The sequence below is a fragment of the Dasypus novemcinctus genome, chromosome 8 (genome assembly GCF_030445035.2).
Source record: "Dasypus novemcinctus isolate mDasNov1 chromosome 8, mDasNov1.1.hap2, whole genome shotgun sequence".
Taxonomy (NCBI): Eukaryota; Metazoa; Chordata; class Mammalia; order Cingulata; family Dasypodidae; genus Dasypus; species Dasypus novemcinctus.
This window is the reverse complement of record NC_080680.1, coordinates 82,963,985-82,991,940: the sequence shown is the minus strand read 5'-3', so window position 1 is coordinate 82,991,940 and position 27,956 is coordinate 82,963,985. Positions and strand designations below refer to the sequence as shown.

The 27,956-nt window shown below is 35.6% G+C and overlaps 1 protein-coding gene across 1 annotated transcript in view; it reads right to left on the bottom strand.

Moving 5' to 3' along the window:
• DCAF10 (DDB1 and CUL4 associated factor 10) overlaps positions 1–27,956 on the bottom strand; it is a 57,754-nt gene that overhangs the window by 10,951 nt on the left and 18,847 nt on the right. The window contains exons 3-6 of the mRNA XM_058302095.1: positions 17,579–17,776; positions 8,736–8,938; positions 4,206–4,319; positions 179–324 (exon numbers count right to left, since the gene is read on the bottom strand). Of these exons, the coding sequence (XP_058158078.1) occupies positions 179–324; positions 4,206–4,319; positions 8,736–8,938; positions 17,579–17,776 (661 nt within the window). The remainder of the gene's footprint in view (positions 1–178; positions 325–4,205; positions 4,320–8,735; positions 8,939–17,578; positions 17,777–27,956) is intronic.

The following is a 27,956-nucleotide window of genomic DNA, read 5'->3' as shown; positions in this document are numbered from 1 at the left end:
AGGATAAAGATAGCAGGAAGCAACAGAGGATAGAGTTGGGAGAGTTGAGAAGCGGGATCACTGACAGTGTGCCCTTGTGGGCAGTGAGTCTGTCCAGTGATCAGCCTAAGGTCTGTACACAAGGCATTGACAGTTTCTTCAACAGGCCCTAATGAAGGTGGAACTCTGTTGCTCATACCTCCTGATCATCAGTGTTGCTTGAGCACCGAAGAAGAGTGGCCCAGCCTTTTGGGTGCAGCTGTAAGGATGTGATGCAGTTTCCACGGTCTCTCTCACCAGGAACTTCAGGAGTTAAGACTTCAAGACTATTTCGTGGTGAAATTCCTGAGATGAAAGAAAAAGAGATTTGTATTATTAAAGGACTAAGGCAGTTCAACAAAGCTTTGATTTCTGGCACCCACCTCCAATGCCTTCATTTTTTAGTCTGCCCGTTACGCTACCACATGTAAAAGAATATGATATCCTTCAATGTATGGGTTTTGAATGTGTCTTTGAGGATGGGGATATGGGGAAAAGGTATGAGCAGAATTGAAGAATCCAAGTTCTTGCAGCGGGAATCACCAGTGACCTTGGGCTAAGGCATGAAAAGCTGACTAAGGGTCTTTTCATTTGAGTCCACATCTCAGAAAGCTCTTTAGGGAAGAATCAAAGTTATGGACATAAAAGTTATGGACATCTAGAAAAGTACAAGATAACATTCTCATCTCAGAGGACCTGGTGCCATGAGAACGGCCTTTAGATACATTAAAGACTATCATGTGTACAAGGTTCTTAAGGACAGGACTATAAACAACAAATGGGTCTATAATTTTGGAGGTGGGGAAGGACATCTCACATGGAGATATGTCAAAACAAGAGACCATTTCACTCTACCTTGTCCCCAATGAAAATGACTGCTGTAGTAAACCACTGCTACTAATGGGAATATGTCATATCCCTCAGGTATGTAGAGAACCTCTCTTCATATACATTGAAAGAAAGCAACTTAGAAATTTAATATCAAGAGAAATATTGTAATATGGGAGGCCGCTTTTGGTGCGAATATCAGCCGCAGCCATCTTGTGAAATAATGCCTAACCCAGTTAAGTTACTATCCTCGCTATAGTAATTAAGTTTCTATTCTCACGCCACTCCCCCGGGCTCTGATTGGGCACTCCCTAAAGAGTGCGAAAGTCTTTCCCTCCTTGCACATCGGCAGACGGTTGTTTTGAAACGTCCGCGAAAAGACTCTGTGACGTGGACCAATCAGATCTGTGGCTCGAAACCTCATTCATCCCTGGCTATAAATACCCCTGATTGACCCTCAATAAACGAGACTTGATCAGAATCCTGTCTTGTCTCCATTCTTTGTGTCTCTTGTCCCTTTCATTCCCGCTCCCTCCCTCGGGTCTTGGTTTGACTGATCCACGGGTAGGGTCATTGTAACACTTCCTTGTGAAATGTTTTGTTTTGAAGGTAATGAACTCCTTTCTGTCACACTCTTTGTGAATTGTTTCTTGGGCAGATATATTATCTTTTTAAAGATTCCCTTTAGATTAAATGCAACATTGGGAGAAACTTGTGAGCTCTAAATTACATTGTTACAACTCAAATTATACCTAAATAACTCTATATGTGATTGAACTTTAACAATTTTATAGAAAAACAAATCCCTATGCAAAGAATTAATGAAACATGTAACAAAAGCAGAAAATAAACCCATTCTAAATATAAATAGCTAACTAGTGGTTTTCTAGCTGCGCTCCATGAAGTTCCTTAGAGCTGGCAAAGTGGGGACCAAAAAGGAACCTGGAATGTAGATGGGTGGGAATACTGGATGGTCAAAAGCCTTTCCAATTTCACTTGAACCAAAGCAGCTCCACTTTTATTAATATTTATGTTACATCCCCACAAATTCACAGCAAATTTCATGTGAAAAATAAAGAGATCTAATGCTACAATAAGTTTGAAAGCTTCTGCTCTACAGTTATTTTATCTGCCAAAGGATGGTGCTAACATACTGACACCTGAAAGACCCAGGATATCCAACTTTTAGAGCAATTTCACTTATAAATTCCACTTTCTCCCAACTTAATTCCTCTCTTTCCACCTCTCTGACTTTATTCCTTACTCTGCCCAGGCTCCCTGCACATCATGTCTTCCTCCATTTCCAACTGCCTATAACATGAAACTGCTGTATATTTTTTTCTGTGTTTACCACTGGTTAATAACAAGCATGTTAATTATTCTTTTCTTCTTCTTTTTTTTTTTTTTAAAGATTTATTTATTTATTTAATTTCCCCCCCTCCCCTGGCTGTCTGTTCTTGGTGTCTATTTGCTGCGTCTTGTTTCTTTGTCCGCTTCTGTTGTCAGCGGCATGGGAAGTGTGGGCGGCGCCATTCCTGGGCAGGCTGCTCTTTCTTTTCACGCTGGGCGGCTTTCCTCACGGGCGCACTCCTTGCGCGCGGGGCTCCCCCACGCGGGGGACACCCTTGCGTGGCATGGCACTCCTTGCGCGCATCAGCGCTGCGCATGGCCAGCTCCACACGGGTCAAGGAGGCCCGGGGTTTGAACCGCGGACCTCCCATATGGTAGACGGACGCCCTAACCACTGGGCCAAAGTCCGTTTCCCTCTTTTCTTCTTAAATTAAGTTTATTTTTCTTGTGGATTGCTTAATCACTAAATATTTTTCCCTGTGATTAGGAGTCCTTCCTTGTTTCCCTTGACCAAAGCAGAAGGAGAACAAGTAGGACCTAAGAAAAAAGTTTCTGCTACAAATCAAAGGAGAACTGTTATACCTCTGGCCTTGAATCTTTAAATTCAAGTGGAGAAATTTTTAACCTTAAAGTGAAACATCACAGTCTTCAACATCCAGAGAAAAGTAGATAGGCTACAGGTTAAGAAAGGCTTTCAAATGAAACTACTGGCATAAGTAGTTATTCTAGACCATCAAGTATGCATTTACTAAGCACCTACTAAATGATGTTATCCAGAGAGAACATAATTTTGAAGTCTAAAGTATAGTACCTGCCCTATCTATCGACTAGGAAACTTGCCTACCATTTTGGTAAGCCAAAATGACAAAAAAACAAAAACAAATACAACCAAAACATATCTGGCCATCAATACCCGGTCCACAAACAGGAGGACAAACAATAAATGTTATAAGAGTTTAAGTGTGGATTAGTATGGAGAGTGAAGATGGATGGAATTTGCACAGGTAGGAAGCATTTTAAATAGGAGGTAGAAGGGATAAGTTAGGGAGCTAGGCAGTGGACTTGGCCCTGTGGTTAGGGCATCCATCTACCACATGGGAGGTCCGCGGTTCAAACTCCGGGCCTCCTTGACCCGTGTGGAGCTGGCCCATGCACAGTGCTGATGGGTGCAAGGAGTGCCCTGCCACGTGGGGGTGTCCCCCACATAGGGGAGCCCCACGCACAAGGAGCGCACCCCTTAAGGAGAGCCGCCCAGCATAAAAGAAAATGCAGCCTGCCCAGGAATGGCGCCACCCACACGGAGAGCTGACACAACAAAATGACGCAACAAAAAGAAATAGATTCCCATGCCGCTGACAACAACAGAAGCGGATAAAGAAGATGCAGCAAATAGACACAGAGAACAGACAACCGGGGTGGGGGGGAAGGGGAGAGAAATAAATAAATAAATAAATCTTAAAAAAAAAAGTTAGGGAGCTAGTTCTACCAGATTGACTGGGAAAATAACTGAACAAACCAGAGGCTAGACCACAACCAGAGGCTAGACCACATCCCCTCGGACACTGTCAGACACTGCACAGATAAAGAAAAGGGAGGGCAAAAAGCCTTGAGGGCTGGAACCAGGCGACTTTAACAAGTACCTGATAAATTTATCCTCTTAAATTTATAAAGAATTTTCACAGGCATAATTTCATTTAATTTTTACAATAACCTTGATTGGAATCTACATTTCCTTACTACTTCCTCTCCAAAGCAGACCAAAGTAAGTCCAGAAAATAAAACCAACAAAAATATCCAAACCCAGAGACTCTGAGTAGTGTTTTGAAAATGGTAACTGCAGGATAAGGAAAGGCCTCATCTCTATTAGCTTTTATTTTTATGGATTAAAACCAAACCAAAGTAACCTATTTGAATGTTATCACAGAAGAGAGAGGAAGGGAGGGAGGAAGGGAAGAAGCTTTTGGAGGAATCCGCTGTTACAGGATTATAAAATTCAACTTTTAACTTACCTTCTCTTTGAGAGGCTCGTGACATGTGTTTCTCAGTAGATGAATTGGGATCACTATGAGGACAAGGTGAGCCAGAAACTCTAGGACCAGATGAACTTGATGAAGTGGTCAGATCTTGAAAATACAAAAAGTTCTGACATAAATCTAGCATAACTCTGACAGTGTCTCCTCTTTTTAATTATCTGCTTGAATGGTACTTTATGTCACTTTTACTGAACCTGTGGTTGACGCTGGGGTTGGTGTACAGTAAGGAGACTTGAATCCCTGAGCCTCAGCAGAGTGCAACTCCTACTCTCTGATTTGTTGGACTTACCCATGTCAGCTAACAGGGAGGTGAAGACTGTTAACCCCCACACCAGGGAACAAAGAGTGCCTACAACTGCAAGCAGGAGAATCACATCCATCAACCATGTGAGATCTAAGCCCCGTTTCGATTTAGAGGTGGAGTGGACATTGCCATCTCAGGGTCCTCAGGATGGAGGTATAAAATATGGATTAGAGTGGACTTACTGGTATTCTACTATAGAAATATTGCACCTCTAGCAATGTAAGAAATTGTATCACTGATGTGGAGACAGCGGCCATGCTAGTTGCTGAGGGCAGGGAGAGGGGAAAGAGAGATGTGATGTGGGGCATTTTCGGGACTTGGAGTTGTCCTAAATGATACTGCAGGGACAGATGCTGGACATTATATATTCTGCCATAACACACTGAATGGACTGGGGGAGAGTGTAAACTACAATGTAAACTATAATCCATGCAGTGCAGCAGTCCTCCAAAATGTATTTACCAAATGCAATGAATGTGCCACAATGACGAAAGGGGTTGATGATGTGGGAGGAGTGGGGGGGGGCGGTGCGGGGTATATGGGAACCTCTTATATTTTTTAATGTAACATTTTTTGTGATCTACGTATCTTCAAAGAAAAATCCAATTAAAAAAAAAAAGCTACCTGAAATGTGCTTAAGTTCTTGTCCACATAAAACTGGCTTATAACTAGAATGAGGAAGACAGGACATCTCTTTAAAGTGTTCTAAGGCCTAGACTCTTAGTAAAATCTTTTATACTAAATATTAGTGCAAGTGAAATAAAAATGAAAAATGAAATGAACAGAGGGGCATTTTGGGTTCCAACCACTATTTCTGTCCTGAAATGGAACAAGGAAACTCAATGAAAATGAAAACGGATGCTACAGTAGTGTCCAAACATCAGGCCCATTACTAGGAACATGAATGGATCCTTCTTAAAGCATATCAAAATCTCTATTATAATTTTTAAAATTAATTACATGACTACTACCTTTGAAATGCAATGCTATGCTTTACATTGAAATCTGTAGAAAAATGAGTATCAGATAGTTGAACTTCATATTATTACTTTAAATAGCAATCTCAATTTCATCACATTTTTGTGATGAAAATCACAATGGTCCCAACACATCTGTGGGTAAATCTTATTATCTAATTTCCTGTAATTGATGTTATGTAATATCAGACCCTTAGAAGACAAAAACCTTTTTTGTTTTGTTTTGTTTTTGAGTCAAAAAAGTATAACAAGACCTTCTAAATCACTATTTCTTACTAAGCTAAAAAGATGGTTATCAGTGTTTAACCTAAAAAAAGGCAATTTAAAGAATTTAAAACAATTATACTCACATATTTATGCAATCACTTGCAACTGAGTTGATAAAACTTAAATTTCTACTTTTAGCTTTGAAATTGGGCAACTATAGTACACTTATTCCTATACATTCCCCAAAGAGTCATCAAGAATGGCCCTCTTAGCCAGTGAATATACACTTTGGATAGAATGTACAAGGCATGGGACTGTATAACATTGTGAATCATGTGGTGGAAGATGGACTGTGGTTAACAGTACAAATATGAGAGTGTTCTCTCTTGAAATATAACAAATGTACAATAATCATACATAGTATTAATAATAGGGTATATATGGGAAAAACATACCAAGTGTACACTATTGACTATAGTTAGTGGTAAAAGTCTGATCATGTTCTTTCATAATCTGTAACAAATGTCCCACAACAATGTAAGGTATTCGTGGATGGATGATGTATGGGAATTCTGCACATTATGCAGAATGCAACTTCACTAATAAAAAAAAAATGGGAAAAAAAGAATGGTTCTCTTGCACTTAGGAGAAAATTATTATTTCAACTATTTGAAGCTGCCTTTTAATAGCAATTTATGAACATTTTGTGTTGTTGAGGTTTTTTTTTCTGGGTTCTTGTTGATAAACACAAGAGCATAAATGATGGGTATGTTTCCAGACCAGCCCCCTTTAACCTAAAGGTAGATAAAATATAGCCCCTTTATCACATAATGTAGATAAAATATAGTACTTAAGTTCTTCTGAGCCTAGTCACAAGATAATGTAAGCCTAATAGAGTCAATGACAGAAGGGAGAGGGCTTTAGCAAGAGGGTAGCTAGTGGGTCATGAGTTAAGATTTAGGTGCCAGTTACCTGTGTCTGGATGCCTGGAAGTGTAGAATATAGTATGAACTTAAAACTAAAAATCCATATTAACCATAATTTAAAAGCTCTGCTAGACTCAAAGAGGACTTAAATAGACAGATACTACTTTAGGTCATCACTAATTTTTGAAGTAGTGATGATTTCAGAAGTACTAATAGATTCTCTGGTTAGCAGAGAGCTAAAAGAAAATAGTTTTAGAGTCAGCAGTTCTTCCTAGATCATCATGATGCAGAGGCACACATTAATATTATGTGAGAGAGTCAGCAGTTCTTCCTAGACCATTATGATGCAGAGGCACACATTAATATTACGTAAGATATACTGTTGACAGTTTGAAGTTATTTTATGAATCCCAAAAAGAAAAAGATTAGGTTCTTGAACTAATCCATTCCTCTTGGTATGGGGCCCTTTTAATTGAACTGTGCCAGTGAGGCGTGACTCAGGTAGGATCTCTGCCATCTTACTGGAGCTTTATATAAACTGAGACACACACACAGAGAAGGGAATCTAACGTTTTTGATCCTGCCATGTAAGAGAGGACTTGAAGATCACTAGCAGCCGAAGCTTAAGCACAAAGACCCCAAAAGGCTGGGCCCATGGAAAAGCTCAAGGCTGAAGAGATGAGTCATATGCCTGATAGCCCACAGATGAACTCAGGAAGAAAGCAGAACACCTGACACTGAAAGAGGAGGCCCAGAAAAAGACAAATTCTATGCCTGGTTGCCCACAACTGAGCTCTGGGAGATGGTAAATTCTGGAAGGGAAGGCAGGGACCTCAGCAGAGATCTGCCACCATCTTCACCACATGACAGGACACCAAAATCACCAGTAGTTGACTTTGGTGAAAAAACATCTCTGATGGAGCTTTGATCTGGACATTTCACAGTCTCAGAACTGTAAGCTTTTACCCTAAATAAAATCCCACTATAAAGCTGTAGCAGTTTGATATAGTTATGAATTTCAAAAATAGATATTGGATTATGTTTGTGAGCTGCTCTATTCCTCTGGGCATATTAGATTGAATTGGATTCAGAGGTTTCATGTTTATTTGATTAAATAATGATTAAGGCTTTGATTGGGCCATGTCAGTAGGATGTTAAATCCCCACCCTCTTTGGGTGGGGACTTACACAGAAAACAAGGCAGAAGAGAAAGCTGGAGTTGGGGTTTTGATATTTGAGTCCCCAGGAAGTAAACATACGAGAAGCAGATTTGTGAGGAAAGAGAGAAGTCTCCTATAGCAATTTGATATAGTTATGAATTCCAAAAATAGATATTGGATTATGTTTGTAATCTGGTCTATACTGGGCATGATTAAATTATGATTAGGGCTTTGATTGGGCCATGTCAGTAGGGCATTGAGTCCCGGCCCCTTGGTGTATGGGGACTCACAGCTAAAAGGCATGGCAAAGAACAGAGTTGAAGGATTTTTGATGTTGGAGTTTTGATGTTAGAGTTTGATGCTGAAGCCTTAAGCTGGAGCCCTGGGAAGTAAGCACATAGAGGAAGGAAGCAAGCCCCAGAAAGAGAGGAACTCTGAGCCCAGGAAGAAGCAAGCCCTGGGAAGAGAGAAACCCGAGCCCAGAAAGAACCCAGGAAGCCTGAACCCTCGCAGACGTCGGCAGCCATCTTGCTTCAACCTGTGAAAATAAACTTCATAAAGCATAAAGACTTCATAAAGCATAAGAAAAGTAACTTATGCTTTATGGCCTGGTATCTATAAGTTCCTACCCCAAATAAATACCTTTATAACATCCAGCAGACTTCTGGTATTTTGCATCAGCACCCCTTTGGCTAATACAAAAGTTAACTCATTTCTGGTACTTTGCATCAACAGCCCTTTGGCAAACTAAGACAGATACATATAGATAATTATACTTCTTTGAAAAAAAGCTAACACTGATATTTAAAAAAAATGCCTTTTAATTTTCTTCCCTTTTTCTTGCTATCATCTCTAAATGAAAATATAAAACATCTCCATGTTTGAGATTCTTTAGAAACCCCTTTTTAATAAAAAAAAAAAAGGAAAGCTTACCTGAATTTGATGTAGTTCTTCTTGCTCTCAAAATGGGATAGCTGCCTACTTCTAAAGATTTGGTTAAGTCAAGATCATGCAAAATCAAAAGATATCCAGAGGAAGTTGAGATCAACATTTTGGAACAATCTGGTGTTAATCTCATTCGCATGAGAAAACGTGTGTGAAAAAATTTCTTATGTGGACATCCATCTTCTGTACACCTATGGAAGAAATCAAACCAAGAAAAAGTAGTTATCATAAATATAATGGCTCATATAGTTATTTATTATTTTAAATGACTATTAGAATAGTCATTTTTTTTACCCCTCAAACAAGAACTTATAGTCAATGTATATTTAATTTACACACAACTACCAAAATTTTTTCTCATTATTTCTTTTTTCATCTCTGACCCTTCCTTGTTTTTCTTGATAAAGTATATTCCTAGGATTTTTTAAAGAAAGACTTTGTTAAGGTAAATTCTCTCACTTTATTTTGGTCTCTTTATTCAACTCTTTTTGTATAATGTTTAACTGAGCATGTAACTTTAGGTTGATAGTTACTTCTTTCTTCATATTGAAGATAATATTCCACTGAGCTCTGGTTCCCATTGTGGCCATTTGTAAGACTGCTATTGTTAATTTGGATAAAATCAATCTCCCCCCAACCCCAGCTGTTCCAAGATGTTTTTTTCTTTTCTTTTGGAGTATTGCAGTTTCACTCTATGTGTAAGTTTGGATTTCGTTTTATTTTTACTGGGGTTCATTTGACTTTCTAAAGCTTAAGATTCATGTTATTTATATATTTTGGAAAATTCTCAGCCATTATTCCAATATAGCCTCTTACCCATTTTTTCTGTTCTCAACTTTTGGAGCTCCAAGATGTCTGAGATATTCACATTCAACCCTCCTTACCTCATAACTGCCCTTTCATGATTTCTATTTCCCCATCTCTCTATTTTGCATTTTGGGTCAGTTTTCAATCTCTCACTTACAATGTATTTATTTTTTCAGCCATGTCTAACCTTTTGACCTATCTTATGTTTTTGGATTTTCCAGAGTTTTGTTTTTTGTTTTTTTTACTTCTTTTAAGTTCTACGTGGTTCTTTTACAAACCTGCTGTATTAGAGTTCTCTAGGGAAACAGAATCAACAAGGGATATCTGTCAATAGTATGCAATTATATAAGAGTCTCTTACGTAGCCGTGGGGAATACAAAAGTCCAGGTTCTGCAGGTAGGCAAGTGAAGTCCAATGAAGGTTCTTGATGAGTTCTGGGAGATGTTGGCTGTCCGAAGACGAGCTGGAAAATTCTCTCTCAATGCAGGAATCACTTCCCCCTTCTAAGGGATTCAACTGATTGGGTTAAGCGTCAATCATTGCTGATGGCAATCTTCCTGACTGATGTAATTATAACCAGCTATCTATGATTCACAACTGCAGTAGAGTCAATGGTGACTAGACATAAATGCCCTTGTATTACAGTCAGGGCAGTGCTTGCTTGACCAAACAACTGGGCGTAATTACCTGGCCAAGCTGACACAATAGCCTGACCATGATATCTGCCTAGTTCTTTATTTGTTTTTTGATAAATTCCTCACCTGTTTTTAATCCCATTATTTCTCTTTGTTCATTACTTTACAAGTTGTAAAATATATCATACTTGTATTAGTTTGCCAAGGAGGTGCTGATGTAAAGTACCAGAAAGATGTTGACTTTTATAAAGGGTATTTACTTGGGGTAAAAGCTTATAGTTACAAGGCCCTAAAGAGCCCAACTCAAGATTGCTTTCTCAACAAAGTCATTTGCCACATGTAGAAGCCAGATGGTCGCTGATCTCTGTCTGGGCTCTCCTCTGTAGGCTGTGAGGCAAATGGCTCATCTCTCCCCAGGGCTTTAGCTGTTTGAGCTTTTTTCCTTATCTCACATGACAAAGTTCTCTCCTCTGGCATCTATGGAGCTCTCTCTCTTCCCATGTATCTTCTTGAGTGAGTATCCATTTATATTAGCACACCAAGGGGGTGGGGACTCAATCTGAGTGACATCCTATTGACAAGGTCGAATCAAAAGTCCTAAATTTATTTTATCAAGTAAACTTAAATCCTTTGAACTGAACATAATCAAAGGGTATCACACCCAGAGGAATAGTTTACAAATATAATCTTTCTCTTTTTGCAATTCATAAAATAATCTCAACTTGTCACTCTACCTTCTGAATCCCTTTTTATTGCCAAATGGTTTGCTATTGGACAGACATACCACATTTTGTTTATCTGTTCACCAGTTGATGAATATTTGAATTGGTTCAATTTTTTTGGCTATTATGAATGTTACTATAAACATTCATGTATAAGTTGCTGTGTGGATATAAGTCTTCATTTCTCTTGGGCAGATACCTAGGAGTGGAATTGCTGGATCATATGCTAACTCTGTTCAACATTTTAAGAAACTGCCAAACTTTTAAAAAGTGGCTGTACCATTTTACATTCCTACCATCAATTGGAGGGTTTCAGCTTCTCCACCTGTTAGCCAATACTTGTTATTGTCTTTTAAATTGAGTATGAAGTAATATCTCACTGTGGTTTTGATTTGCATTTCCATAATGACTAACAATGTCAGGCATCTTTTCATGTCTTTATTGGTCATTTGTGTATCCTCTTTGATGAAATATGTACTCCAATATTTTGGCTGCTTTTAATTGGTCTACTTAGGTATAATTGAGTTGTAAAGTTTTTTTTATATACTCTGGATTCAAGTGCTTTATCTGATATGCTTATAAATATTTCTCCCAGTATGCAGCTTTTTTTTCACTTTAATAGTGTCTTTTGAAATACAAGCTTTTAGTATTAATGAAGTTCAAACTTGTCATTTTTTTCTACTACCACTTGTGATTTTGGTATTGTAGTTAAATCTTACCCTAATTCAAGGTCATGAAACTTCCACATTTCCTTCTGAGACTTACACAGTTTTTGTTTACATTTACATCAAAATTCACTTAATTTTTGCATATGATGTGAGATAACGGTTTAAATTTCACCTTTTTGCACATGGTTATCCAACTCCCAAGCACCATTTATTGAAAATACTATCCTTTCTCCATCAAATTGCCTTGGCACTATTGTAAAAAATCAGACCATAAATGTTAAAGGTTTATTTCTGGACCCTTTAACATTTTGCTCCATTGATTTATATGCATATCCTTATACCAGTACCACACTATCTTGATTACTATGGCTTTGCATTAAGTTTTGAAACTAGAATGTGTGAATCTTCTAACTATCTTCTTTTTCAAGACTGTTTTGGCTCTTCTGGGTTCTTTGCATTTCCAGATAAATTTTAGAATAAGCTTGATAACTTCTGCCAAAAAAAAAAAGCTTGAATTTTATTGAGTTGAATTTACAAACTAATTTGCAGAGAATCTGCCAACTTAATAATATTAAATCTTCCAGGACACGAACATGGAATGTGTCTCCATTTATTTACATCTTTTTCATTTCTTTCAGAAATATTTTGTGGATTTCAGAGTACAAATTTTTTTTCTCTCTCTTTATTTAGAGTACAAATTTTATATTACTTTTGTTAAGTTTTTTTCTATGTATTTTATTCTTTCTGCTGCTATTGTGAATGAAATTGCTTAACTCATTTTTTGGATTGTTCATTGCTAACACATAAAAATACAACTGATTTTTTTTGAAGGTGGTACTGGGGATTGAATCCAGGACCTCATACATGAGAAGCTGGTGGTCAATCACTGAGCTATACCCACTCCCCAATGAGAGTTGGTCTTTTCCATTTGTTTGTTTTTCAGGAAGTACCGGGGATCAAACCTGGGACCTCGTACATGAGAAGCAGGCACTCAACCACTTGAGCTATAGCTGCTCCCCTATAATTGATTTTTGTATGTTAATCCTGTATCTTATGACCTTGCTGAACTTCTGTATTAGTTCTAGTTTTTTGTGGATTCCTTAAGACATGCAGAACCATTGTCTTCCGGGTATAACAACACTTTTACTCCTTCCTTTCCAATCCAGATACATTTTATTTCTTTTTATTGCCTGATTGTACCTCTGCTACAATGTTATACCACCAGTACAATGTTAAATAGATGTGATAAAAATAAGATATCCTTGCCTTGTTCCCAATCTTAGGGGGAATGCATTCATTCTTTCAATATTAAGTATGATTTTAAATGTAGGTTTTTTATGGACGCCCTTCTTAGGGCTGAGGAAGCTCTCTTCTATTCTCTTATATTACGAACAGGTGCTGGATTTTGTAAATGCTTTTCTGCATGTACTGAGATGATTACATAGTCTTGCACTTTATTAATATGGTGTATTACATTTTTTTTGGATGTTAAACCAACCTTGCATTCCCAGGATGAATTACACTTGGTCATGACATATATTCCTTTACATATGTTGCTAGACGCAGTTTGCTAATATTTTGTTGAGAATTTTTATGTCAATATTCTTGAGGGATATTGGTCTGTAGTTTTCTTATGATATCTTTGTCTGGCATTGGTGTTGGGGTTATACTAGCTTCACAGAATAAGTTGGGAAATGTTCTCTCCTATTCTCTAGACGAGTTAATGAGGGACTACTTATTCTGTTAATGTTTGGTCGGATTCATCAGTGAAGCCATCTGGGACTGGGTTCTTCATTGTGGGGAGATTTTTAAATTACCAGTTCAATTTCTTTACTAGCAATAAGTCTGTAAATCTATAGATTTTCTATTTATTCTTTAGTCAGTTTCAGTAACTTAGGTCTCTCTAGGAATTAATTTCATCTATGTTGTCTAATTTGTTGGCATAAAGTTGTTCATAAATTACCTTACAATCCTTTAATTCTATATGGTTGGTAATGATGTCCCCTTTTTAATTTTTAATTATGACTGAATGTTGAATATTATTCAATGCTTTTTATTGCTTGACTAAAATAATCATATGGATTTCATCTGTTAATATGATAAAGCATATTGATAGATTTTCAATTGATAAACCATCTTTTCATTTCTGAATAAACCCAACTTGGTAATATTTTGATTAGTACAAAATTCAATTTCCTAATATTTTATTTAGAATATTTGCATTTATATCATATTACAAATTGGCCTTTCATTTTTTTCCTACTAATATTATTCTTGTTGAGCTAAGGTAATAAGATCATATTCACTTCACAAATGAGGTAAGAATTCCCTCTTTTACTGAAATTGGAATAGTTTAATAAAATGTTTTGTTTCTTGCAATATAAAACCGACAAGCCTGCTGTTTTACTAGCAGATACGTTATAATACATTGTTTTCATTATGCTAATGGTTATGTTAGGGGTGATTTCAGAATATTTAAATAATCAGCACTATATAAGCACTGGCTAGTCAGGATTGATGTGGATGGATGGCAATGCTGGAGCAAAATCCTAGAGTAACTCTACTATGTAATTGGGGCTTTACCTACTGGATCATGGGATGATCTTGAGGGAGGCATCTGCTATTTATCAATTAGTATGGAAGAAGTTCAGTCTTTAATAACCACTTCAGCATATGGGTAAAATACTAGTTCTGGTAACAGGTCTACTTCAGGTTTTCTATTGCTTCCTTGGTCAGTTTTGCTAAGGTGTACTTTTTGAGTAATTTGTCAATTTCATCAAAATTTTGAAGTATTTGTAATAAAACTGGTCGTCATTTTACTCTAAGTTATATTTTTATGTCTCCTTTTTCATTGCTAATATTACTTATTTGTGCCTTCTCTCTTATTCTCTTGATGCATCTTATTAAAGAATTGCTTACTCAATTTTTTCAAAGATAAGGCTTTTACAATATCTTTATTATTGTACTTTTTTCAAGTCTGTTAATTTCTGCTTTTATCTCTATCATTTCCATGCATCTAATCTCACTGGGATTATAATTCTTTTGTTCCCTTTCCAATTTCTTGATTAAGATGCTTACTTCATTAATTTTCAACCTATCTTCTAACCTCTCTCTGATTTCTTCTTTGAACCATGAATTATTTAAAAGTGAGATTTAAATCTCCAAACATGGGAATTTTTAGCTACCTGTGTTAACTAAATTGTACTGTGGTCAGGAAAAATATCTGTATAATAACAATTCTTCAATATTTCTTGAGACCTACATTATGGTCCAGTACATGGTCAATTTTTACGCACATTCTAAATTTGATTCAGCGGATGTATTCACTATTTGTTGGGAGCACAGTTCTAAATACGCTTAATAAACCAAATTTATTAATCACATTAAGATCCTCTAGTCTTACTAATTCTTGTCTATTTTATCTATTAGTAAATGAGACTGGTGTTAATATCCTCCATTAAGATGAGGACTTTTTACTTTTTTCTTATAATTCTGTTCATTTTTGCTTTTTCCTTTTAAGATGTGTTTTTAGGTACATACAAAATAAGAATTCTTTTATGTTCTAGTGAAATTACCCTTTTAAAATTGTACCTTTTAAAAAAAATTAGTGCATTTTGCCTTACATTCTATACATTTTTTTCCCTTCCCCTCCCCTGCCCTGCTGTTTTTGCTGTGTCCATTAGCTATGTGGTCTTCTGTATTTATTTCTCTTTTTGTCTTCTCTTCTCATCTTTCTCCTCTAGGATTCACTGGGATTTGATCTTGGAGACCTCTGATGTGGAGAGAGGGTCCCTGTCAATTGCAGTTCCTAGTCTCTCCTGTGCTTCACCTTGACTCTCTCCTTTGTCTGTCTTTTGTTGCATCATCATATTGTTGCATGACTCACTTGCATGGGCACTCGGCTCGCCATGGGGGCACTCATGTGGGCACTTGGCTCGCCACATGGGCACTCAGCTCCCTGTGCGGGGACCCCCAAGGGTATTCAGCTCGCCACGCAGGCACGCTTTCTTTTTTTTTCCACCAGGAGGTCCCAGGGATGGAACCCAGGTCCTCCCATATGGTAGGCAGAGGGCCTTATCACTTGAACCACATCTGCTTCCCTATGTTAGCTATTAATGTACATATAACTGTTTTCTTTTGGTTTGAATTTGCCTATTATGTTTTTCCATCCTTTTACTTTTAACCTTTCTGGGTTTGTATGTTTTAGGTGTGTCATTTATGAAGAATGTCGAGCTTCTTTTTTTTAATTTTTAAAAATGTATTTCTCTTCCCTTCCCCTGCCCCCAGTTGTCTGCTTTGTGTCCATTTGCTGTGTGATCTTCTGGATCTGCTTGTATTCTTGTTAGCAGCACTGTGAATCCATGTCTCGTTTTGTTGTGTCATCTTGCTGCGTCAGCTCTCCGTGTATGTGGTGCCATTCCTGGGCAAGTTGCGCTTTTTTCGTGCTGGACGGCTCTTCTTAAGGGACGTACTCCTTGTGCATGGGGCTCCCCTACGCCGGGGACACCCCTGCATGGCAGGGCACTCCTCGAGCGCATCAGCAATGCACACGGGTCAGCTCATCACACGGGTCAGGAGACCCTGGGTTTGAACCTTGGACCTCCCATGTGGTAGGCGGATGCTCTATCCATTGGGCCAAATCTGCTTCCCTCTTTTCTTTTTTTCATCCAATCTAACACTATCTTTTAGCTAGCAGTTTAGTCCATATACATTTATTATTATCTGAATTGATATATGGAATATATGTCTATCATATTTTTGTACTTCTTTATTGATCTGGCTTTTTTATTTTAATGATTCTTTTTCCTGTTCTCTGCTTCTATTGGATTGATCATGTTTTATTAGGTTTTTAAATTTTTTTTGAGGTACTGGGACCTGGGGATTGAACTCAGGACCTCATATGTGGGAAGCCAGAGCTCAACACTGAGCAACACTGGCTTCCCTGAGTTGTTGTGGCTTTTTTCCCATTTGTTTTGCTTTTTGTTTGTTTTTGTTTTTTTAGGAGGCACAGGGAACCGAAAACGGGTCCTTTCAGGTGGAAGGTGGGCAACCACTTGAGCCACATCTGCTCACTTTATTAGCTTTTTAACCTTCTAATAAACTGGAAGCTATTGATATTCCTATTATAATTTTAATTTCTAAATTAAAAAAATAAATTTCTAAATTTTAAAAGGTATGCTTGTTTTAGTTGAAAGTAATCAATAGTTCTCTACTTCTCTCAAAGAATACGCATAGTTAGAACTCTTTCACTATGAATAGCCCCTCTTTTTAAATAAGACCTGAAATATTTCAGAATTGACCTGGTGTGTTACTATATTATTGCTTCACCACAGCTAATATGTATATTTTAATTATTTTCAAATTTCAACTTTTTAAATAATCACTTTCTCAATAAGGAGGCATTTTATTGAAAGGTTTCTAACAGAGGCATTAGTGGCACTTTAGATAGAATAATTGTTTCATTATACAAACTGTCCTATGTGCTAAATGCTTCCCCACTAAATGCCAGTAGAAATTCTCCCCTCTTCTCTCATCATTATGACAACCAAAATGGCCCCAAACACTATTTCCAATCATCCCCCAAAATCGGTACTACCCAATTAAGAACCACTTTTTTTAATGCATGAAAACAAAGAACAAAAATTACAAAATAAATAGAATTGAAGGAACAAAGTGAAAACATTTCAGTTCCACAAAGGAAGTAAAAATATGTTTTGTTTTATTCCTTAAATCCAGGAAACTGATTTTATAAACAGTTTTCATCTTTACCTATACTGCTTGGTCTCTTTTCTACATAATTCTCCCCAGTTTTTAAAATCTGTAATATATAACTAAATGCAAGATACAAAAAATGCAGTCACTCTTTGATTATTTTTCCCAAAGCCAATTTCTTTCACCTAAATAATTTCCAAAGCTAGGGCAGAATATTGAATTTGTTTATCATTGTTAAAACATTTTTTGTGTGTTCATAATCCTAACATGGTCTCCTAGTCACAAACCTGTTAGTGTCCCAAATAATGACATTTCCATCAAATCCTGATGTTACTAAGAGTCTTGTATTAGTATCATATTCGATGTTCTTCACCCAGCTAGTGTGACCATGTAAAGTGCATACTTTAGTGTTCAATTTTCTCAGATCCCATAGTGCTATTGTAGTGTCATCTGAGCAGGTAGCGAATAGCCGGTTATCAAGAAATCTAAAAAAGGAGAAAAGAAAAACTGGTTTATTTAATCTCTTATTAAAGAAAACTTAATTAAAGAAACAATTTCTATATTGCCTAATCAAGAAAGAAAGAAAATAAAAAGCACTACAAACTTACTGTACATACCCAGTGATTCTGATATATAATAAATACTAAGTATAATTCATATAATCAGAGGGAACTATGATTTAATGAGGACCACACTGCTATTTGATCCATTCGCTTTACATTACTGATTTTTACTTGGAACTGGAAACAGGAGTAGGTGTTTGGAGAAGCGCTAGAGGGAAAGAAAAGAGCTTTAGAATTTTTATAGGAAACATAAATGGTGAGGAGCAATTTAATTGGTGATAGAGGAGATTTTGAAGATTTGAATGCTGAGGAATCATATTAACCATGAAGGGTTCAAAATTATTAGAAATGTTTATTTTGCTACAAGTAACACCTCTTTCTAATAAGGACACATTCATATATAAAAATTGCTATTCAAATTGCTATCTATTAATCCAAGGGCATTCTCCAAATAATCTCACTTAGTAACATTTTATTAGGATTGGTCAAGATTACAAAATAGGCTTAATTTAAATACTATCTATTCAGACTATTGTTTTACACTAATTTCTCAACCTTTAATGATAAGATATTTTACACAAATACTTAAAAAATAATAAATCTACCATTCACACTTGAATTTCTGTCTAATCCAACATTAGAATATTTTTCTCTAATATATGTTGTTAAATATAACTTCTTTACCTCTTGCAGAAGAAATGAATTCTGGAGACTCTTCCAAGACAAAATCATATATAGTTCTTTTCTATCAGAGATCAGCCCCAATATCCACAAACACCATAAAGACCTTCCTGAAACTTTTAGTTTGAAAACTCCAGGCTTTTGTATAGGCTGTTTCTGCTACTTGAAACATCCTCTCTCCTTCCCTTTGATCTAGTTAACTCTTGCTTTTTAAAAAATATTCAGCTCAGATGTCCTCTCCTCCAGGAAGCCTTAGATTAGCCTGAGGAAGATCTATCGATCATGAAAACTATCAAAACACTTCTATTGGGGGCAGAATGGCTCAAGCAGTTGAGCACATGCCTCCTACATGGGAGGTCCCGAGTTCTGTTCCCAGTGCCTCTTAAAGAAAAACAAAAAACAAGCAGAAATGAGCAAACAGATGAGGGAACCATCTCGGGGAGGAAAAAACACTTCTATCATAACATTTAACTTCAAATGTGTAAGGAACAACTTTATAAAATATTAACTCCTTTTAGGCAAGAGGAATCTGTCTATTTAGTTTGTAGTTAAATCTGTAATACTCAACACAATGCCTGGCACATAACACACACTCAATAAATATTTATTAAGTTAATGAATGAGGCAGGAATTCACTGCCTACTGGAAAAGACATTATAAATAATTATACAAAATAATTATGTGGGTTAAGCAAAGAAAAGAGGGTGATTAGGGAAGACTTCATGGTATCATGTGAACTGACTTAAAAGATAAGCAGAAAGAGAGCACACTAATCAAAATGTTAATGGCAGAAACGGTTTAAGAGGGGATAATATGTGAACTCTGTACTTTCTGCATGATTTCTCTGTAAAACCTTTGACTACTCTAAACACAATTTAAAAAATAAAATATAAGCAAGCATGAATTCTCTAAAAGGCCAAGGTTACAGAGGCATGTAAGGGCATGGTATATTCTGAATAGCAGCAGCAGCAGAACTTTTCTATGGCTGGGAAAGTAGAAACAAGTGAGGAACACACCATGGATATATTCTACAATGATTGCCAATAACTATTTTTTAACTATAAAATATATTTCTATTGAAAATTTCTTAAAATGGAAAAAAATCCATCACCAAAAGAACCAGTTATTAATGCATAGCTTAATTTCTGTATTTTAAACCTAGTATTGTCCAATAAACATTTCGCCATGTCATTAAAGATTTATAACTCTACATTAAAGATCTACAAAATAATTTTGAATGGTTGAAGACTATTATTGCACAGATGAAACATATATCCATACAACTTTTTGCATTTTAAATTGATATGCAATTTTTTTCTTTTTAAAAGTGATATACAATTGTTGGACATTTAGATTTCTTCCAATTTTTGTTTTTATTATATAACACTATGATGAACATCTTTACCACTAAATATTGACCACATCCCTATTTATTATTCTAAGTACATTCCTAAAAAAATGTACTGGTAAGTAAAAATAAAGGGCTTTTGATACATATAATCACATTGTCCTCCGAAAGGACATCGCAATATATAGTTCCATCATCAGCTGGAAGACTATCCATCTCTTGAACCTTTGTCACACAGATTTAAAAAATAATTCTGCCAAGTGCTAGGTAAAATATCATCTTTCTTAAATTGAAACTTTTATTTTTAGTAAAATTGGCCTTTTGGCAGATTATATTTCTTTTGTGAAATTCATGTCCTTTGCTGATTTTTCAATTGCAGTATTGTTATTATTGAGTTTCTAAAATATCTTTATAAATTAAAGACAATATATGTCAGTGTTTCAAATACAGTATATTGCACATAATTTCCCCATATACTTTTATCTTTCACTGTGGTTTATATTTTTTAATATATCAAAATTTTCATTCTTGTATTGCCAAATCTATTTTCCCCCTTAAGATTTGCCTTTACTGATGAAGTTTTTTAAATAAAAAGAAGTTTGACTTTCACACCTGACAATTATGATTGAGTAAAATATATGACAAAAGGTTACTAGAAATTTAGAAGTCCAAATTTTAAAATTAATTCATCATCATGAGAGCATCTTCATACATTTGAAATATTTTTTAAAAATACATGTAACTATGATATTTTATGTAGTGGACAAAAAATAATTAATGCACATATGGATTCAAAATCCCAGTGGGGTTATACTGTTGTAGTGGGGTTATATATCTTGCTTAAAAACTGAAAGGTTTTAAGAAAGAGAGTGTTATGATTAGATAGGATCTATGAGATAGTTAGCTCCCCAAACTCTATTTTTTCTTTTTTCCATTAGAGAGGTCATGGGTTTATAGAGCAATCATACATAAAAATACAGGTTTCCCATATACCACCCTATTGTTAGTTAACACTTTATATTGGTGTAGTACATTTATTACAATTGATGAAAGCACATTTTTATAATTGTATTAACTACAGCCCATGGTTTAACCTAGGGTTCACTGTGTTGTACAGTTTCATAGATTTTTAAAAAACATTTATTCTAGTACCATTTATACTATACCTAATATTTCTCCTTTTAACTACATTTCAAATATGTCATTCAGTGTGGTTTGTTTTTGTTTTGTTTTTTCCCAGGTTTTTCACTTTTATTTTATATACAAAGAACTAGCATAGTTTTAGTCAGGAAGATGTCCTGGACAGTCCATTCAGGGAAAATTAGTCCAACTTGATGAAACCTATATCCTTCACATACTGACAGAAACACTGGCGGCACATACTGAGACCGTATTTCTGGATCAGACCATGTTGGTTTGAGCAGACCCGGCAAGGGCAGGAACCCTGGCTAAATTTTCGCGGATGGCTCCAGTAGCGCTGCCTGGTGACCCATCTTACTCTCAGGGCGCAATGAGGGTAAAGGCTTGTTGGTTTTTTTTTTTAAGATTTGTTTCTCTCCCCTTCATCCCCTCCCAAGTTGTCTGTTCTCTGTGTCCATGAGCTGTGTGTTCTTCTGTGTTTGCTTGTATTCTTGTCAGAGAAATCGAGAATCTGTGTCTCTTTTTGTTGCATCATCTTGCTGCGTCAGCTCTCCGTGTGTGCGGTGCCAGTCCTGGGCAGGATGCACTTTTTTCGCACTGGGTGGCTCTCCTTACAGGGTGCACTCCTTGCGCATGGGGCTCCCCTATGCAGGGGACACCCCTGTGTGGCACAGCACTCCTTGCGTGCAGTGCAACCATCTCATCACAGGGGTCAGGAGGCCCTGGGTTTGAACCCTGGACCTCCTATGTGGTAGGGCGGATGCTCTATCTGTTGATCCAAATCCGCCTCCCCAGTGTGTTGTTAATTATGTTCACAATATTGTGCTATCATCACCACGGATCATTATCAAAACATTTCCAAACAGAAACACTGTACATTTTAAACCTTAACTCCCTAATTCCCATATCCTGGTAACCTATATTCTAGATTCTATCTCTGTGAGTTTGTTTATTCTAATTATTTCATATTAGTGATACATACTATATTTGTACTTGATGTCTTCAAGGTTCATCTATGTTGCTGCATGTATGAGAACTTCATTCCTCTTTATGGCTGAATAATATTCCATCGTACATATATACCACATGATTCCCAAACTCTTTAATTTTAATTAAAAATAAAATAAAATGATTTTGGTGACCAGTTTCAATTTTATCATTAAGGCCATTAAAAAAAATTAAAAAACTATCATTGTTGCATGGAAGGATATTTTTAATACCAAATAGAAAATATATAATCTTGGAATAAAAGCTACTTATTTTGAATTGAATACATTTAGCTTAATAAAAATTTCAATACTCTGACTTGGGTTTTTTTCTTTTTGCCACAAATGAATTGCCTGTTGAAAATTTTAGTATTGTAGAATCACTGATAAAGTTTATAAATTATAGAAAATTAAGAATACAGATAGGAGATCTATGCACCTATGACAATTTTTATCCAAAAGCAAGCAGATACAAATAATGTAAAATGTTAGACAAGTCCTTGGAGATGTAGCCCAATCCTCTCAAATTAAAACTCAACTGTAGCCTAATACGTTAATAATTAGAAAATATTTATAATCCCACAGTTCCTAACAAACAGGAAATACTGCTTCATACACACTGAAATCTATGAGTCTTTGAATCACAGAACTTGTTCAAATGTCCTCCCATTAATCTCTGACATATAACTCTAACATCTCTGGATAAATTGATTTCTGAATAAACTGAGGTCTTCATTAGCTGAGAAAAACTGGTAAGGAATAAAGGCAGTAGAAAGTGAATTCTCTTAAAACAAGTACCAACATTTCATTGTACAAATGAAAGTGTTACTGAGACCTAATATTTATAAAAACTTCAACTAAAAATCATGAAAATAAACTCTTTAATTTACATACAAATTCTTAGAACAAAAACGTATGAAAGGTTTTCATTCTTTCTTCACATCTTTTTTCATTCTTTTCTTTCACATATTTCCAGTAAAATTCTGATAGCAGACTATGACACTGTTCCTTCATATTTGCATTTTGTAGTACAATCAAAAAATGGGTCATTGATAAATAAATATTCAAGAACTTTATCAGTTTTCCCAAGAGTCTTTCCTTAGTCCTATGAGATAGTCAAATAATTCTTTAAAGTGTCTATTATGTAATTGTTCTGTCATTTACTTTTCTTTAATTGGTAACTAACTCTGTGAGATCCTTATTTGTCAATGATTTTATATATAATTTGACATGTTCTCTAATATCATTTTCAGGATTTTGTGAAATTCTACAGCCTTTGCAAGATAAGAAATTCAATAGTATTCAGCCATAAAAAGGAATGAAGTTCTGATACATGTGACAACATGTATGAACCCTGAATATATGTTGAATGAATTAATCCAGACACAAAAGGGCAAATATTGTGTGATCTCACTGACATGAAATAATTAGACTAAGCAAAACCACAGAGACAGAAACTAGAATATGGGTTTTACCAGAGGCTGGGGTGGCGGCAGGGAATGGGAAGTTAATGCTTAAAATTATAGAGAGTTTCTATTTAAGTTTATGGAAAAGTTTTGGCAATGGATAGTGGTGATGGAAGCACGGCACTGAGAATATAATTAACAGCACTGAAATTATATATTTGAATATGGCTAAAAGGAGAAAATGTTAGGTTGTATATATGTTACTAAGTAAAAATTTAAAACGAACAAAAGAAACCTGTACAAAGACCTGTACAACATAAACAGTGAACCCCAGTGTAAACTATGGACTATTGTTAATAGTACAATTATAAAGATGTTCTTTCAGGGGAGTGGATGTTGCTCAAATGGTTGATTGTCTGCTTGCCATGTGTGAAGTCCAAGGTTAGAACCTGGTACCTCCTAAAAAGAAAGAAACAAACAAAAAACCAACTCTCATTGGGGAATGGATATAACTCCATGGTTGAGCACCTGATTCCCATGTACGAAGTCCTGGGTTAAATCCCCAGTACTTCCTAAAAATTGGAAAAAAAAAAAAAAGTTCTTTCATCATGTGGTACATTAAATGCACCAAATGAGTGCCCGGTATATGGGAATTCTGTATTTTATGCATGATTTTTTTGTAAACCTACAACTTATCTAATAAAAATAAATCTCATGTTCTCACTGATAAGCACTGCACATGTTACATTGTTTGAAACATAACATTTAGTAAGAGATTAACAAAAATGTGGGAGGAAGAAATAGATATTTTAAAGTATCAGTCCCTAGGTAAATAATAATATGCTAGATGACCTTGGGAGTCCCCCTGTAATTTCATCATTGGGGAATCTGGCTGTTAAATGGACTCAAACCCACATACACAGTCCTGAATGCCAAGTAAACCTGTATAATGGGCTAAAGTATTTAAATTACAGAATTTTTTTCATACCTTCCCCAAATATGAAGCAAGATAAAATATTCTCCACAACTACCAATGTTTTTACTTCACAAGATAAGCAAAGCACAAAATTAAGAAATGAACTAGAAGACATTATCAAATACAAAATGACTATCTAGAATTAAACCAGGAAATGCATGCCCATTTCTCTGAAGAATAGAGTAAGGTGGTCTAATGGAACTTAGCATGAATTCCAGCTCTACCATGTACTAGATATAAGACCTTGGGCAAATCTCTTTTTCTCAGTTGAAGTTTCTTCATTCTTTAAAATGGGTATTTTAGGGGTATTGTGAGAATTAAGCAATATAATGTATGAAAAGCACTTCACTGAAGTTTGGCACACGGTAAGCACTCGAAAAATGGAACTTAACATTATTAATAAGTAATACACACTAAAGCTCATGCACCACAGGACTCCTCATATCCTCACTCAAAACTCTTTAAGTTATGGGGAGCAGATGTAGCTCCAGTGGTTGAGCGCCCGCTTCTCATGTATGAGGTCCTGGGTTCAATCCCTGGTACCTCCTAAAACACAAACAACCAAAAACGCTTAAGTTATATGTATTTCTAAACAAGGTTCAAAATCTGTTTTTCTAGCCAACAGATCAAAAAGGAACAGATTCAAATTTGTATGTGTGGGGTGCTATGGCAGGCATATGTTAGCAACAAATGAGAGCTGTATTGATAAAGAACATAAATTCCTAACAGCTGTTAGTTAAAAGTCATTTCAAGCAGAATCTGACACAAGTCTTTTCTTTGTGAGATAAGAATTTTTAAAGTAAAATATTAGAAATACACAGAAAAATTATTAAGAATATAACAAACAGCTGTGATACCCTACTCAGTTTCGTCAAAATCTTAACAATTTATCTTTCAGATTTTTCTTGAATATTAAAACACAGTTGAAGTACCCTGTGTACCCCTCCCCAATCCCATTCCCCTCCCTCCCTCTCCAGAGGGAACCACTATCCAAAATTGTTGTCATTCCCCATGCAAGTTTTTAATACTGTGAATTCACATGTGTGTATCCATAAAAAAATTTATAGTTCTGTTGTGCATTCAATTCATGCAGTAAATTAAAAAATCTTTCAGTAAATATTTAATAAGCACTCCAACTATCTGCCAGGCACAGTTCTAGGTGCGGGAGATAGAGCAGGGAACGAAACAGACTTAAATACCTGCTCTCCTCAAGCTTATTTATGTACATTTTCAAATGTTATATAAATGGTATCACACTGTACTGCTCATTGTACAATTTGCTTTTCTGGCTTAACATTAAATTTCTGAGATATATCTTAGAAGCTAATGCTTCTAGTTCATTTATTTTTAACTGATGTATAGAATTCCATTGTACTGAGTCTACCATGATTTTTTAAAAATCTATTTTCTTCTTGAAGAACATCCACATTGTTTCTAACTTCTCACTATTACTGGCAATGTTATAATGAGCATTTTTTATACATCTCCTTGTTCACATGTGTGGTAATTTAAAAATATATATATTGATCTTCAACTTTACCAGATATTGATAAACTGCTCTTCAAAATAATTTTTACCAATTTATATTCCATCAATAATATCTAAGAGCTCCTATTTCTCAACAATTTTGTCATCCTTTGGCATTATTATTTTTATTTGCATTTCCATGGTACCTAGCAAGGTTGAAAATCTTTCTGTATTTATTGTTCATTGTAGTTTCTCTTACATGATTCTTTACCTATTTTTCTATAGGGTTATCTTCTTATAGACTCTAGATACTAGGCCTTTCTTGATTATGTGCATGAAAATATCTTCTCCCATAAGCCTATGGCTAATTTTTTTACATTGTTAGGATGTCTTTGGTAAAATGCAGTTTTAAATTTTAATACACTTGAGCTTATCAATTCTTAATAATTTAAGCTTTTTGTGCCTTAAAAAATCATTTCTTGTACTTAAAATTATATTCTATATTTTCTTCCAAAGCTTTAAAGGTTTTGCTTTCATAATTAGGCCTTTAATCTAGCTGGAAGTTAGTCTATATTATGATGTGAGGTAGAGATCTAATTTTATTTTGTTTTATTTTTCCATGTATACAATTGAATCTTTCTTTTCTATTGACTGAATAGTTCACTCTTTTCCCACTAAAGGGGTGCAAACTCCCACCATCAGTCTTCTTCAAAAATTTCGCAGGTATTTTTGGCACTTTGCTGTACAATATGAATTTTAATATCAATCTTTTAAGTTTTATGAAAATTCCATACTTTATAGACTATTTTCAGGAGAACTGACTTCTTTATGATACCGAGTTTTCTCCTCCAGAGAGGATTTGCATTTGTTTTCATAGCAGCATGAAACAACAGGATCCAATTTAAAATTGTTGGCTCAAGGGTTTTGGACCACATGCTAATGTGAATGTGGGCCCCACACACGCATGGAGAGCTGTGGTTAGAAGTTCACAGAGGAAGTTTTCTGATACCTCTCCAGCCAGTGCCACAGTCTACAGCCCTTTGGGGTCCCAGTCCAGTCTCAGGTAGAGTTTTCTACTAGACTCCTTTCACCTTGGTCTGGCCTCAGAATTAATTCTCCTGTCCCTAGTACTCCTTATAGCTGTCAAAACAGAAGCTCAAGGTCACTCCTGTCCCTAGTACTCCTTATAGCTGTCAAAACAGCAGCTCAAAGTCGCTAGGATTTGGCAGATGCCACCAGGGTGAAAGCCAGCTGAATACCTGTTTACTTCTCTGCATACCTGCTTCCACTTCACTTTTGGCTCAAGGATTCTTTTATCAGCTCAACTGTGCATCAAAATACATATTTTTTACACTTTAGCCAGCATTTCTATTTTTAGTAGGGAGGTTATTCAGGATATTTTAAAAGCTTGTATAGCCTCATTTTTATCTGCTTGATTTACTAGTTTTGCATAGATTTGTATTATAATCTCATTACAATTATAAACTTTAATTTCTTATAATTCTGGTCTTGCTTTGTATATTTCAAGGCTATGTTCAAGGTGCATACAAGCTCATGGTTGTTATATCTTCATGATGAATTTTTCCTTTTATTAATATGTATGTACTATTGTACTTTTATCTTTTTTAATAAAGCCTTTGACTTGGATTTGTATAATGATAATGTATACCAGTTTTCTTTTCCCATTTCTGGGTAGTTTTATTTTTAATCCAAACCACTATCTCTTTGTCTTTTGATAATACATGAATCCATTTATATTTATTGTGTGTTACTCATTATTTAGAAATATTTTTCTACTTCTTGTTTTCTATTTATCATACCTTTCCTTCAAATGATTGATTGAAAGCTTTCTTGTCTTCTACTGAATCAGGTTTCCAATATTCACTTTTCCCTCATTCTGCTGGTGTGGAAGCTATCAATTGAACTATTATTTTACTTAACTTTAGTTTTAAAAAAAATTGTATATATTTAACCATAAATTGTTCTGAAAGAGTCTGAAATTGCCCAGTATTTCTAATTCCTCCTAAATGAACATGAACATTAACATTCTATCCCCTCCCACTACACCAAATTCTCCATACATAAAACCAATTTGTTG